The 13,986-nt window shown below is 43.3% G+C and overlaps 1 protein-coding gene across 1 annotated transcript; it reads right to left on the bottom strand.

The window, feature by feature from the left end:
- Nucleotides 1-10,477, bottom strand: LMAN2 (lectin, mannose binding 2). Its single transcript, XM_069972822.1, has 8 exons — nucleotides 10,127-10,477; nucleotides 5,843-5,961; nucleotides 5,647-5,764; nucleotides 5,482-5,561; nucleotides 4,582-4,743; nucleotides 3,907-4,021; nucleotides 2,286-2,405; nucleotides 1-884 (listed from the first exon to the last, which is right to left on the bottom strand). Exons 1-8 carry the CDS (start codon nucleotides 10,269-10,271, stop codon nucleotides 724-726), a joined length of 1,020 nt encoding a protein of 339 aa, XP_069828923.1. The 5' UTR covers nucleotides 10,272-10,477; the 3' UTR covers nucleotides 1-723.
- Nucleotides 10,478-13,986: the final 3,509 nt, after the last annotated feature.

Below are 13,986 nucleotides of genomic sequence, written 5' to 3'. Positions count from 1 at the left end.
TTTTGATTTCCTTCTTCTTTAATGGGCGTTTACTTTGATTAGGGCCAAAAATGCCACAGCGTTATAGGAAACACCTCCACATTCCTGAAGAACGCAGTTGCAGAAAATCATTCCCATGGATTTACAAGATATGTAGTGCACATCAAGGCGAATTTCTTCTTCCTTCATGTTTTGTAAACATTTGAGATCATCGAGATACTGAGAGGATACAGAAAAACTATGAGCAAGGATTTGTGATCCCAACTGTGACTGACACTTCTTGCATGGAGCAGCTATTCCAATCCACAGGATTGAGCCGCTGACTTAGTGCAAGAGATATCAGTAGACATTGAAGAATATGTTGCTAGGCATCCCGAGTGCAAGGCTGTAGCTCTCAAAAAAAGAAAAAAAAAAAAAGAAACCCACATGAAAAATTATGCAGCCACTTCTCTTCCCAAAAATAATATACTTAATGCACACTCCAGTCAAGTCAGACAGTTATATTAAAAAAATAAATCAAAGGAATCAGCTCTTTCCCAAAAGAAAAAAAAAACAAGGTCTTCAAAAAGTGATTGTTCCTCTCCCACCCATTGTCCAATGGCATTTATTCCCATAAATGTAAAGTATGAAAATACCACTTAAATTATCTCCTTAGTACCCACATAAGAAACATTTGTACAATCTATATTTCTTGGGGGGGAAAAGTTCACATTTTGGCATTGGGTATTTTGCCAGAGCATTCAGTTAGTAGAAACGCTTGTTTCTTTCTTGACGTTTCTGAAAAACAACAGCTCCCACCACGGCACAAACTATTATTCCCAAGAGAGCAGCGAGCAGCAGAAGAAACACTTTCCAACCAGTCAGAGGGCCACTCCGGAAGTTGCCGGTCGGATCGTCAACATTATCTGGAAGTCAAAAGACAAGAAAAATTTATCCTGCAAAAAAATATATCAGGATATACTTGTAGAAATGACATGCAGCCACTACTGATGTACCCAGCTCCTGTACTCAAAATAAGTAATAAGTGTATGACCACATTGAATCTGACAAAATTAAAGGGGTTGTCCCACTAGCTGATAATTCAGTTCAGCAGTGCAGAGCTGAATCATCTCAGCTTTTTTGTGTCTCCCAATTAGGTTACACATTTCTCCAGGGACAATACAAATCCTGGAGATGTTTCATCTCACTGGGAGACTGTGGAGGGAAGTAAAACCATACTAACTGCTGCCTGAGCGGTCCAGACCACCTGTCTGGCATCTTAGCCCAGCCACTGCTCTACGGTCAGGAACCTAGGCAAGGAGCCATCAACACTACAGGAACATGATGGAGCCAAAACTTAGAAAGAAAGCAATTTTGCTAATGCAATAAATTAGCAAGATCACTTTCTTTAGCATTCTCTTATCACCGAACAAATGTTTAGGTCATGGGCATAACCCTTTAAAGGGAAACTGTCAGCACCTGAACTCGACCCGAGGTGCTGACAGTGAGCTGTAAGTGGTATTACATCAGTTAGCAGGTTACTAGCAGTGTCGATGGAAGGGGTGCTGTATGATATGAATTTTCCATCTGTAACCAAGATTCGTCATGGAGAGGCGCTCATGCTGCACTCTGGCACACCTCAACACTTATACCTTTTCCATGATTATTATAAACTGCCCGGCCTCCTGCATGATCGCACCATCTTCCTGGACTGCATATATGTGCCCCTGATGTCAACAATGACGGTGAACGCAGGAGGCACATGATCTGTGACATCAGCGGCGCATGCACAGACCAGGAAGACGGCACTATCATGCAGAAGGCTGGGTAGTTGAGAATATTTATAAGGAATAAGGAGAAAGGAAAAGTGAGGTGTGCAAAAGCGCCTCATCACAACTCTTTGTGGACTCTTGGAATCATGACAGAACAGCCACAGGTAACCTGCTAACTGATGCACTAACACCGCCAGGGCAGTGTCAACACCTCTGGTCACGTCCGAGTCCAGACAGATTCCCTTTAAAAAAATAAAACCTTTTCCACCTGTAAAAGAATTGTCAGATCTGGTTTGGAGTGTGTCTTTATATATTACTATGATGCCTTAGAAAACTAAGGTAAAAGGGTTCATGCACAACAATATTGTAATATTCTCTAAGTGGGTATGACTTCTGCAATAACAACATGTCTGCGGATCTAAGACTCTTTTTTAGTTGGCGTCCAAGCAGACTAAGCTACCGACATGTTTGTTGGATGCAAAGTAAACTTTACAGTCTATGGATGCATTGATTCTGCATTAGTATGCAGTTATTGCCATATTGTGACCCACACACCTTTTGGAGACTTCAGCAGGCTTACACTGGGCTCTATTTTTGTCCAGTCAATGTTTTCATCATCTGGCGAGTGTTCAACCATAAGCTGGTATAACTTCATGGAAATAATGTCATGATTATCTATAAGACATAAATAAATAAAAACATGGTAGACAGTAGTGCTAGAATTAGTAATGCCACTTCTAGAGGTAAACATAAATATAAACTTTGGTGCGCGCTTGTTTAATGCATCATGATGGCAGGGCTGTTTTAGCCCAAAACATTGATTAAAATTTACACCATAGTCTGGCATAATTTGTGGTGAAAACCTACACTAGCTAGCAGCTTACCAGATTGCTGGGCAGAGATGCACCAGGTTTAGAAATCTGGCACATCCGGGTGCTTATTCCCACACTCTGCGACACACGGACGGGGAAGCCCTGTAGTGGAGTCTCTCAGCCTGGCATGACGTATCAATAGCATGCTAGAAGCGGAAAAGTGTTTGACTATCCGCTGCACTGTAATGAAGTAGCTGCGCGAGCAGTGTCATTAAAGTACTTTTAATATTTAAAAAAACTTTCCCCGCTCCCAGCATCATACCGATACACTTCACGGCTTTTCCATCCATGTTTCACGGAACATGGGAATAAGCCCTTATTCAGACATAGCTAAAGGGGTGTTTCAATACCATAAAAACCGTTCTACAGTGGTGCCTTGGATTACGAGCATTTGTTCCGGGGCCGTGCTTGTAATCCAAATCCACTCTTAAATCAAAACTAATTTTCCCATAAGAAATCACTGATATGCAGACAATTTGTTCCACACCCCAAAAATAATGATTTATTATTCTGAATAACATGTAAAACAAATGAAACAAACATTCAGAAACAGCAGAATATGTGATATTATAAATTACTGTACAGTAATGGAGAGGATGGGAAACACAAGGGCTGACAGAGACTGCAGGGAGCATGAAGGAATGAGCATGGCATATGTGGGCACAGTATAGCAGCGCTCTGTCTGGGGAGAGAGGGGTTACAGCTATGTAGAGATTACCTCCACAGTCCTGTCCCCTGATGTAAGCCCCAGCCTGAAGTGGATATGCTATGATTTGGAAGGTGAGGGAGATTTCCTGGGTCAGAGTACAGTGCTGTAGACCCCGCTATGCAAACCATGCCTCTCCTCCACTCACACTCCCACCCAGTACAGGCAGCTCTTAAACCAAATCACAATTTTAAAAAACTGTTAGCTCTTAAAGCAAAACGCTCTTAAACCAAGTTACCACTGTACTATACTAGGGGTGTTTTAATTATAATATATAATGTATATTTACCTACCCCAGTCAACTTCAAGTGCCTTCCTGACCCCATCTGTCACCACTTCTTTGCAGAACACCTGAGTTGGAACACCACTGTGGCCAGTGATTGTCTGAGTGGGCAGGTCCTACTGAGGTGACTTGTCTTGGAAGAAAGAACAAGCCCAAGAACTGGATAGTGTTGGCATCACACAGTCCCACCCATATCCTCAGCACACACCACAGCCTAGCGACTCAGAAGCAGTGAGCGATGACTTCATACGCATCAGTGCATCTGCACTGCTTTTCTAGGCCATGTTACGTCCACAGGTGGAAATTAGATCTTACCCGATAAGTCTCCAGTTGCAGCAGTTGCTCCGAAATAGTATCCTGTTGGCAATCTAACACCCGAAATATCAAGACAATTCTTCCATTCATTTTTACCTTCAATGTCAGTCATTACCTTCAGGAATATAAACACATTAGCTTGCAAAAATAACATCATCTAGCAGAATTTAATATATGGTATTATAACCATCACTAAAACATGACCTAATGATCCTTACCCATAGGTACTATCTGGCTTCACTAAACACTACAACTACCAGCAATACCCCACACACTACTTATTCTTATGACTATGGAATATACAATATACAATTATTACCATGATACTATATGTCTTCAGTAACATCTGAAGGATGTGGACCCTCATACAATTCCCTTGTTCCATATTTAAAGGATGCTATGGACGGGTAAGCCCTGCAGTGGAGTGTTTCCCCGCCCAGCATTTTGTATCAATATCATGCCAGGAGCGGGGAAACGGTTTGACTCTCTGCGCCACTGTAGTGACAGAGCCGCGTGGCTGCTTTATTACAGTGCCACGGAGATTCAATCAGTTTCCCCACTCCCGGCATGACATTGATACATCACGCTGGGCAGAGAAACACTCCACTACAGGGCTTACCCATCCATAGCATCCTTAAAATAAGGGGCATGGGAATACACTCTTAGACCTCTTACCGTAAGACGTCCACGAGAGTATCGCAAAGCTAGAAATGTGTCATGGATACTATTGCGAAGATCAGCTGTACAGCCTGCCAGTTCCACTGTGCGTCCATCTTTGCTATGGTCGTACTCCAAGGAGCCATTGTTTACCATGACAGAGATATAAGGAAAGACACGCTACAAAAAAAAAAGCCAGAATGAGCATACTAGAAATAAGAGACAATAGCACAATATTAAGTGCCGTTTCTATACATTATGACTGGTTTCTGTCTAATTCCACATAATAAGCACAAACAGAAATACTATGCTTTTGCTTATATCTGTTGAAATAAAAGGACAAAAAATGCTGCAGAATGATGGACACAAGCAAAAAACCCAGCAGACTCGCACTAAAGTCAATCAGGTCTACTGGGCTGCATTCAGGCCCATTGTGAAGTGGTTTGGTCGGCTCTGCTTGTCAACTCCAAATGAAATCTGCATTGGAAGCACCAAGCTGAGCCTCCAATGCAGATATGAACATAGTCTTACAAAAGAAAAACAAAAAAACACACGAACAGTAACAACTGTAATACACCTGTTACCAGTAATTTCGAACAGAGACATATATAAAATGGCCATAAACATATGCACACTAAACATAAGGGACCCAGAGATTTTTGCACATTACATACAGATGCTGCCAAAGATCTGGGTTAAAGAATGGTACAGAGAGTGTTTTCATTACCAGCTACAATACTTCTTATGTAATAATGGTACAATATTATGGTTGTGGTTTTCAAAACCCCATGCACATGTAGCAGAAGTGTGGCTTGCCCCCAACAACAAATAGGGAAGTAGGTCTAACATTGTATAAATAAAGTTTTAGGGTAAGAGTCTCTGGTTCATGCATTAAACCTTAGTAACTCTAGTGCTCACCTCTGTTGTTTCATCATTGGGATAGGTATCTATGAAGACAGCCAAGCCATGAAACTTGTCTTGATTTCCAAACACCGGCCCTTAAATGTATTGCAAACTTTCAGTACCAGGTTATTACAACTAAAGTACACAGATAAAGAAACCCTGCTCCTATGCAAAAGTCACCTGGCTGTAGTCGATCCCTTGCATACCACAGAGCAATGCCATCTCCATGGAGGTTCTTTTTTCCACTTCCATGTACTCGGAAATGCACATGCATTTCCCAGTCCTTCAAGAAACAAGGCTGAAAAAAGAAAATATTACACATACCATTGGTCAACGCAATGGAACACAGCACAATTCAGCCATAAACTAAACATACCATACTGTTCCAGATAGAACCTTCCTTACTCCGATCATCTGGTGTCAAGCGAACATACTGACTGGTTAACATTGTACTCCCCATGAAATCCCATAGTGGCATTGCGCCCGAACCCACACCTGCAAAACAGTAAAATTTTAAAATAAATTGCACTGGCCAAACAATGATATTAAATATGCATGAGGCAAATAAACTGGTTGAACTTGTCTAGAACACCTTTTATGCATAGCTGACATAATGCATGGATTCATGGCTAAGGCCCTATTTAAATCAGGTTTACATGGGGCTGTACGATCACATCCTATCAAAAAGAAATGCGGGGAAATGAGGGATCTGGCTAGTCCTGTGTTTTGAGACTCTGATGAGGCTCCACGGGCTCCTCTTTTGCATATTCATGTTTCCCAGGGGGCAATGCACCTAGGACTTCGCTGCTTTGAGCGATTTCACTAGCAGCCGGCGGTGTTGTCGTTTAGGTGGTCTCCCTGAGATCAGTGATGTGTTTCTCTTATGACTCTACTAGGCATTGCTCCCACCTAGCCAGAATCCTGCTCCACACTGATGAGGGGCAACACCCTGAAACAGCTGTATCTGGATGGTTACCTGGCCTTGGTTTTTCCCTTGTCATTACACTGACTTATAGGGCCACTTAATATGGTGTATTTGGTGGTTTCCTTACAGGAACCACCCCTTGGCTGGGTCCTTCCCGGAGGGATATCTGGCTAGTCCTGTGTTTTGAGGCTCTTTGATGAGGCTCCACAGGCTCCTCTTTCGCATATTCATGTTTTCCAGGGGGCAATGCACCTAGGACTTCACTGCTTTGAGTGCTTTCACTAGCAGCCGGCGGTGTTGACGTTTGGCTGGTCTCCCTTAGATCAGCGATCTGTTTCTCTTATAAAAAGAAATGTTGACATGCAGCGTTCAAGCTACTGAGGTCTACAGGCCTGCCGACGAAATGCTAGGCTGCATTTTGGCATCCCATGGAGCTCTGAAAATGTAAGGTGGACGTGGCCTTACAGTGGACAGGACGTGGCCTTAAGGTGGACAGGAAGCAGCTGCTAAATTGACTATACAGTTATACCTTGGTTCCCAAACACCTCGGAGTTCGAAAAATTCGGTATTCAAACTATATTTCCCCCTGATGTTTTGCTCGGTACTCGAACAAAATCAGGGGGATAACAGTCAGCTGAACTGATGTTCAGCTGACAGTAGAGGTGTTCGGGAACAGAGAGAGACAGGAGCGGGCGGCTAAACCTGCCGCCATGCTCCTGCTCCACTCAGTTGCGGGGGACACCCTGTAAAGAAGTGGGGAATTCCATCATAATGAGGGGAATCCCCACTTCTTTACCTGTCTCCACATTCCCCCTGCCGGCCCGGAGCACTCCTATACGCTTACCCAGCCGGTACACTTCTATAGCCTGCGGTGCCCACGGCCCCGCTCACCAGCATCTTAGCATCTTGCTCCTGCGGCAGCAAGAAGCTGGTGAGCAGGGCCGCGGGCGCAACAGCATGGGCGCGCTTCAGGCTATAGAAGTGTACCGGCTGGGAAAGCATATAGGATGTGCTCCGGGCCGGCGGGGTAAATGTAGAGACACAGGTCAGTGGACAGGGAGCAGTGCAGCCGGCTTCTTTACAGGGCGTGCCCGCAGTGAGAGGCAGGAGCGGGCGGCTATTTAAACTTGCCGCCACGCTCCTGATCCTTTTAGCTGCGGGGGACACCCTGTAAAGAAGTGGGGATTCCCCTTATTATGATGGGATTCCCCACTTCTTTACAGGGTGTCCCCCGCAGCTGAGTGGAGCAGGAGCACGGCAGTAAGTTTACATAGCTGCCCACTCCTGGCTCTCACTGTTGCCGGGAACGTGGAGCGTTTTTACGCTCTGTGGGCGGGGTGCTCTGCACCTGAACCATGGAGTGTAAGAACCAATTAATCAGACTTACATTGTTTCCTATGGGAACTTACAGCTCGGTTCTCGAACTGCTCGCTTCTGGAACAGCCTTCCAGAACCGATTATGTTCAAGAACCGAGGTACCACTGTACTTGTTTGAAGCATACTGGTCCTACCTCTGGGAACTTCAGCAGAAATTAATAATGAGTAGGGATGAATGATCCTAGAGCACGATTGGGTTTGTCCAAGCCTGATAGCTCTGCATTTGATTGGTGGATAAAGAAGTTGGACGCAGCCCTACGGAGTTCTGGACATGGATACTGCCTATGGCAAGGTTCAAATATGCAAAAGAACACTGCAGAGACACCATCACGTCTCGACGTCAGTGAACTAGCCAGAGCTTCCCTGCGGGAAGGAACAACCAAGCCAAAGGCGTTCTCCAGTCAAGGAAACCACCTCAGCAAGGTATCCATCCACAGACAGCTGTTTCAGGGTTTTTGCCCCTCATCAGTGTGGAGTAGGTTTCTGGCTAGTGGGAGCAATGACTAGTAAGTGCATGCAAAAGGACGCTGGTTGACCTCAAGGAGATCAACCAAAACACCGCAGAGACACCATCACGTGTCTCAACGTCGGTGTATTCTAGAACATTGCCCCCTGGGAAATCAAATATGCAAAAGAACACTGCAGACACCATGACATGCCTCGACGTCAGTGAACTAGCCAAGCCTTCCCTCCGGGAAGGAACAACCAAGCCAAAGGCGTTCTCCAGTCAAGGAAACCACCTCAGCAAGGTATCCATCCACAATACCTGGCCGCTAGTTTCTGAGGGGGGCAATACCTGGCCGCTAGTTTCTACCTGGCAAGGTTCACGCACAGTATATTTCAGTCAGTATTTGGTTAGTATTTTGCAACCTCAACCAGGAGCGGATTAAAATCACAGAAAGGCTATGTTCTCAATGTTGAAATTAAGTGGCTGGCCGCCATTTAATGGCAAGTGTTTGCTGTTATTTTAAAACAACGGCTGTGTGAACAAAGCCTTTCTGTGTTTTCAATCCACTCCTGGTTGAGGTTGCAAAATACTGACTGAAATATACTGTTTTTATACAACAATAACCATATTGAGGCTAGTTCACAGTTTTAAAAACACATACTTTATTATAAAATAACAACATACAAAAAACGATTTGCAATAATAGTAAAGACCAGCAGATGGCAATATACAAGCACACAGATAAATATGTAGATTTTTTAATTTTTATAACATCTAGGGTAGTGCAACATGTTCTTCAAAACTTCCTATATAAAGGCTAGTGTAAGTAATCTCACCGTCGTCCACACTGGGACTAATAGTACCGGCTAACTAACCTCACAATAAATTAAACTCATATAATCCTGAGCACTCACCCATTACTGCTGCTGTGTATCTGCCACCATATACCCCTCAATGACGTTTCGCGTTGGTTTGCTTCCTCAGGAGGGTGTCCAAGGCTATGTTCTCACAATGTTGAAATTAAGTGGCTGGCCGCCATTTAATGGCAAGTGTTTGCTGTTATTTTAAAACAACGGCTGTGTGAACAAAGCCTTTCTGTGTTTTCAATCCACTCCTGGTTGAGGTTGCAAAATACTGACTGAAATATACTGTGTGTGAACCCAGCCATAGGCTGTATCCATGTTTTCCAGGCAGCATCCAACTTCTTCATCCACTGGTAATCAAATGTAGAGCTATCAGGCTTGGACAAACCTGATCATGCTCTAGTTTAATGCTCCAGGTATTGCTCCAATCAGAAACTAGCGGCCAGGTATTGGCTCCAATCAGAAACTAGCGGCCAGGTATTGGCTCCAATCAGAAACTAGCGGCCAGGTATTGGCCCCCTCAGAAACTAGCGGCCAGGTATTGGCCCCCTCAGAAACTAGCGGCCAGGTATTGGCCCCCTCAGAAACTAGCGGCCAGGTATTGGCCCCCTCAGAAACTAGCGGCCAGGTATTGGCCCCCTCAGAAACTAGCGGCCAGGTATTGGCCCCCTCAGAAACTAGCGGCCAGGTATTGGCCCCCTCAGAAACTAGCGGCCAGGTATTGGCCCCCTCAGAAACTAGCGGCCAGGTATTGGCCCCCTCAGAAACTAGCGGCCAGGTATTGGCCCCCTCAGAAACTAGCGGCCAGGTATTGGCCCCCTCAGAAACTAGCGGCCAGGTATTGCCCCCCTCAGAAACTAGATAAGTCAGAGGTATGGAGTACTCATACACAGAGTATACAGTCCTGGAAGCTGCTGATCACACTACCTAGGACCTCGGTGACTGCTAGTCCCTATATCACACAGCTGTCATATAAAGCACCATAGAGTGGTGCAGCAGTCGCCCGGTGACTACCAGTGCTCGCAGACACTGCCCCCTGTCTCTTACCCTGGTAAGGCTTGATAAGCGAGTGCTCCCGCTTCATGTGTTCACTGTTGCCATCTGTGAGATCGGCGGCGGCCCTACTGGACAGGAACGCCAGGAGCAGAGACTGGAGAAGCAGCAGAGCAGGGTTACACACCACCGCCATCATTACCAGCGCTTGGCACCGCACAGCTTCCTACTTCCTGCAACGTCACTTCCGGCGTTTACCTTGCCCACACTGGGAGTTTTACAAATCTGGCATATGGCGTTGTTATAACGCCGGGACTGTGGCCGCTGCTTAGTAATGTCCACACTTGTCCTGGGAGCGCGGCTGAGCCCACAGCGGTCATGGATAATCTATCCTCGAAATGTTTGCGACAACTCGCCCATTGTAAAGATGGCTAAGAGTTACTGACAGCGTATCAAAACAACAACCGCCTCTTCCTGCGAGGGAACGAGTGTGATTTATTATACGTCCCTAAGAATAGAGCCGAGTGTCGAGGATGTTTCTGGTAGCCCTTTAGGGGATTTTGTCTACGGAAAAATGGCGCCGTCAGCAAAGAGCTCAGTGAATCGAGGGACAGTTTTGTTATACAATCACTATGCTCTCTAGCGACACGAACGATTTCACAGACAAATCACATGTGGCCGGCTGGCTTCTCGCTAGCCAATCAGCGAAGAGCGAGTAATCACTTCTAACCAATTAGAGGCTTCGCTCTCTTGTAAAGCGTCTGCTAATGATTGGTTGCTGGTGCGGGTTACAGGTTACTTCTTGTGTGAGAGGTGTGGTGTGTAGTGTTATATCACATTGTTTTATGAAACAATAATTTTACTATGTTTCATTTTATACAGAATGTAATTACTATTATTATTTTATATAGCAATATTCTGGCACAACCTAAACTGTTCTTTATTTTGTAAAATAGGTCATGATTCAATTGTTGCCAGTCAGGTGACATAGCCATAAAACCATATATCCTGTAATAATAATTGATGTTATTTTATAAAACAGCCATTGTTATTAAAAAAAACAAAAAAAAACTGCCCAATAAAAGGTGTGAACATAAACTAAAGATGTTTTTAAACGTTAAAAAATAGAGCTGCATTAAAAAGAATCATATTCGTACCTTTAAGACCCCTCTCTGTTCACATGTGCTTGGTTCTCCAACAGGTCTTATTTACTCGAGTGCACAGATGAGAAGCCACTAGACAAACAACTGCAGCACTTTCTGCATGCTATTTATGCTGGTATATGCAAAATGTCACCGATGTGATGAAAAGCATATGTCATCATATTATGCTGCAATGAATTGTGGATCACCACAATGTCATGTGTGGGGCTGGACAACAGGGCGCCAGAAAAAAATGTGGCTAGGACAAAATAAACACCTAATATAGCCCTGAATACAACCTCTCAATTCCCTCATGCTTGCGACTTTTGATTCTACATATTCACTATATTGATATTGTACCTTAATTCCACCTGGATATATATAATAAACATTAGGCCCAGTTCACACTGAGGAAAAATGGCGGAATCCCACCGTGCTCAGTGTCCTGCAGTGACTGAGTGAGAGGGCGCGCGCGCATCCGCTGTCACTGCTCTCCACTCAAAGAAGTGACATGTCACTTCTTTGAGCGGAGAGGGGAGGAATCGGATGCCGTGCTCACTGCAGGACACTGAGCACAGCTGGATTCTGCAGCAGAGAGCTCCGCCACGGAATTCCTCAGTTTTTGGCCTTATACTATAAATATAAGATTATCTCCAGTTAACCCTTATACAACATCACCGTCTCTATTATAGAATTTTACATAACAAACAAATGAGACTAGTTACCATTAAAAATTAACACTTTATTGGTTAAAACAATAGAATATAAATAGGAATAAAGCAGGTGAGCAGCACCATATGCAAATAATATTCTTATAAATTACCTGATAAGGGGGTAATAAATTTATAAACAAGACTTGTATTTCCTTCTCCATACCATACAGCTGTGTCCAGACTTGGACAGAAAAATTACAGGCTGACCATAGTAGGAAACATATACCACATGTTATATTACACAGTCACCAAAGATGCTGGCCAAAATTTACATCCGTCAATTGAGAGACCCGAGAGCGCTGATACGGGGTACGGGAACGGCTAAGTATACTTTCTTTATTATGTTCCTACACCACCTGCCTGTGATTCTTTAGATGCACGGGACTTCTCCTTTAATCTCCGTAAAATAAAAATTTTAAATGTTAAACAGTTTCATGTGTTCTTGTTGACCTTGTTAAGTGCACTTCAAATTGCATGGAAGATGTTTTCAAATCAAAGCAAATGTTAGATATGTTAAGTAACTCGATGTTACACTGTGAAAGGAGAACATGTCCTTAAAGGGGTTCTCAGCTTTTGAACTATTTCTTTCTGGGGTTTTCCGCTGTAATCTGTGATGAAACTTGGCTGCAAGTATTCAATATCCCTGATCACCACCACAGGAGAAATGAAGTATTACATGTAACCAATGGGTTGTCTGTGTACTGCAGGACAGGTCAGAACTAAAGCACGAAAAGATCATAAGGGGACCCCTTCTATAAACTCAGAATTCTCTAATGGGAAATAGGGTGTTATTAACCCCTTCAAGACCGAGCCTATTTGCACCTAAAAGACCAGGCTCATTTTTCAAAATCTGACCTGTCTCACTTTATGCGCTTATAGCTCAGTGATGCTTTAACGTATGCTAGCGATTCTGAGATTGTTTTTTCGTCACATATGGCACTTTATATTAGTGGCAAAATTTGGTCACTACTTTGTGTGTTTTTTGTGGAAAAACATCAAAATATCATGAAAAATTGAAAAAATTAGCATTTTATGAACTTTGAAATTCTCTGCTTCTAAAAAAAGAAAGTTGTATTACATAAATTAGTTACTAAGTCACATTACCAATATGTCCTCTTTATTCTGGCTTCATTTCATAAACATATTTTACTTTTTTAGGGTGTTACGGGGGTTAGAAATGTATCAGCAAATTACCACATTTTCGTGAAAGTTTCCAAAACTGATTTTTTTAGGGACCAGTTCTTATTTTAAGTTGATTTAGGAGGTTTGTATACTGGAAACCCCCATAAGTGACCCCATTTTGGAAACTAGACACCTTAAAGAATTAATCTAGGGGTATAATGAGCATTTTAACCCTACAGGGGCTGGAGGAAAGTATTCACCATTAGGCTGGGTTCACACACAGTATATTTCAGGCAGTATTTGGTCCTCATAGCAACCAAAACCAGGAGTGGATTGAAAACACAGAAAGGCTCTGTTCACACAATGTTGAAATTGAGTGGATGGCCGCCATAATAATAATGGTAAATAACTGCCATTATTTCAATACAACAGCCGTTGTTTTAAGATAACAGCAAATATTTGCCATTAAATGACGGCCATCCACTCAATTACAACATTGTGTGAACAGATCCTTTCTGTGTTTTCAATCCACTCCTGGTTTTGGTTGCAATGAGGACCTGACATGAGGACCAAATACTGCCTGAAATATACTGTGTGTGAACCCAGCCATAGGCTGTAAAAAAATGAAAAATTAAAATTTTCCAATAATATATACATTTAGATTAAAGTTTCTCATTTTCAAACATGGGGTAGGATGAGCAATTTGACCCCACAGGTGTTAGAGGAAAGTATTCAAAATTAGACAGTAAAAATGAAAAACTCAAATTTTTTCCAATAATATGTTCCTTTAGTTTGAAATTTTTCAATTTCACGAGGAACAAGAGAAAAAAAGTACCCCAAAATTTGTAACGCAGGTTCTCATGAGTACAACGGTACCTCATATGTGAGCATAAACCACTGCATGGGCACACAGCGGGGCTCAGAAGGGAAGGAGCGC

The sequence above is a fragment of the Dendropsophus ebraccatus genome, chromosome 1, assembly GCF_027789765.1.
Source record: "Dendropsophus ebraccatus isolate aDenEbr1 chromosome 1, aDenEbr1.pat, whole genome shotgun sequence".
Lineage (NCBI taxonomy): Eukaryota > Metazoa > Chordata > Amphibia > Anura > Hylidae > Dendropsophus > Dendropsophus ebraccatus.
The sequence above is the reverse complement of the archived record's forward strand: the minus strand, read 5'-3'. Positions and strand labels throughout refer to the sequence as shown.

What these genes read in the sequence shown, in the direction of transcription:
- LMAN2 (XM_069972822.1), bottom strand. Translation starts at nt 10,271, where the DNA reads ATGATGGCGGTGGTGTGTAACCCTGCTCTGCTGCTTCTCCAGTCTCTG. An exon ending in GTTCTATCTGGAACAGTATG is followed by an intron (nt 5,765 to 5,842) that starts GTATGTTTAGTT and finishes TTCTTTTTTCAG; the next exon opens with CCTTGTTTCTTGAAGGACTG. An exon ending in ACTCTCGTGGACGTCTTACG is followed by an intron (nt 4,022 to 4,581) that starts GTAAGAGGTCTA and finishes ATATTCCTGAAG; the next exon opens with GTAATGACTGACATTGAAGG.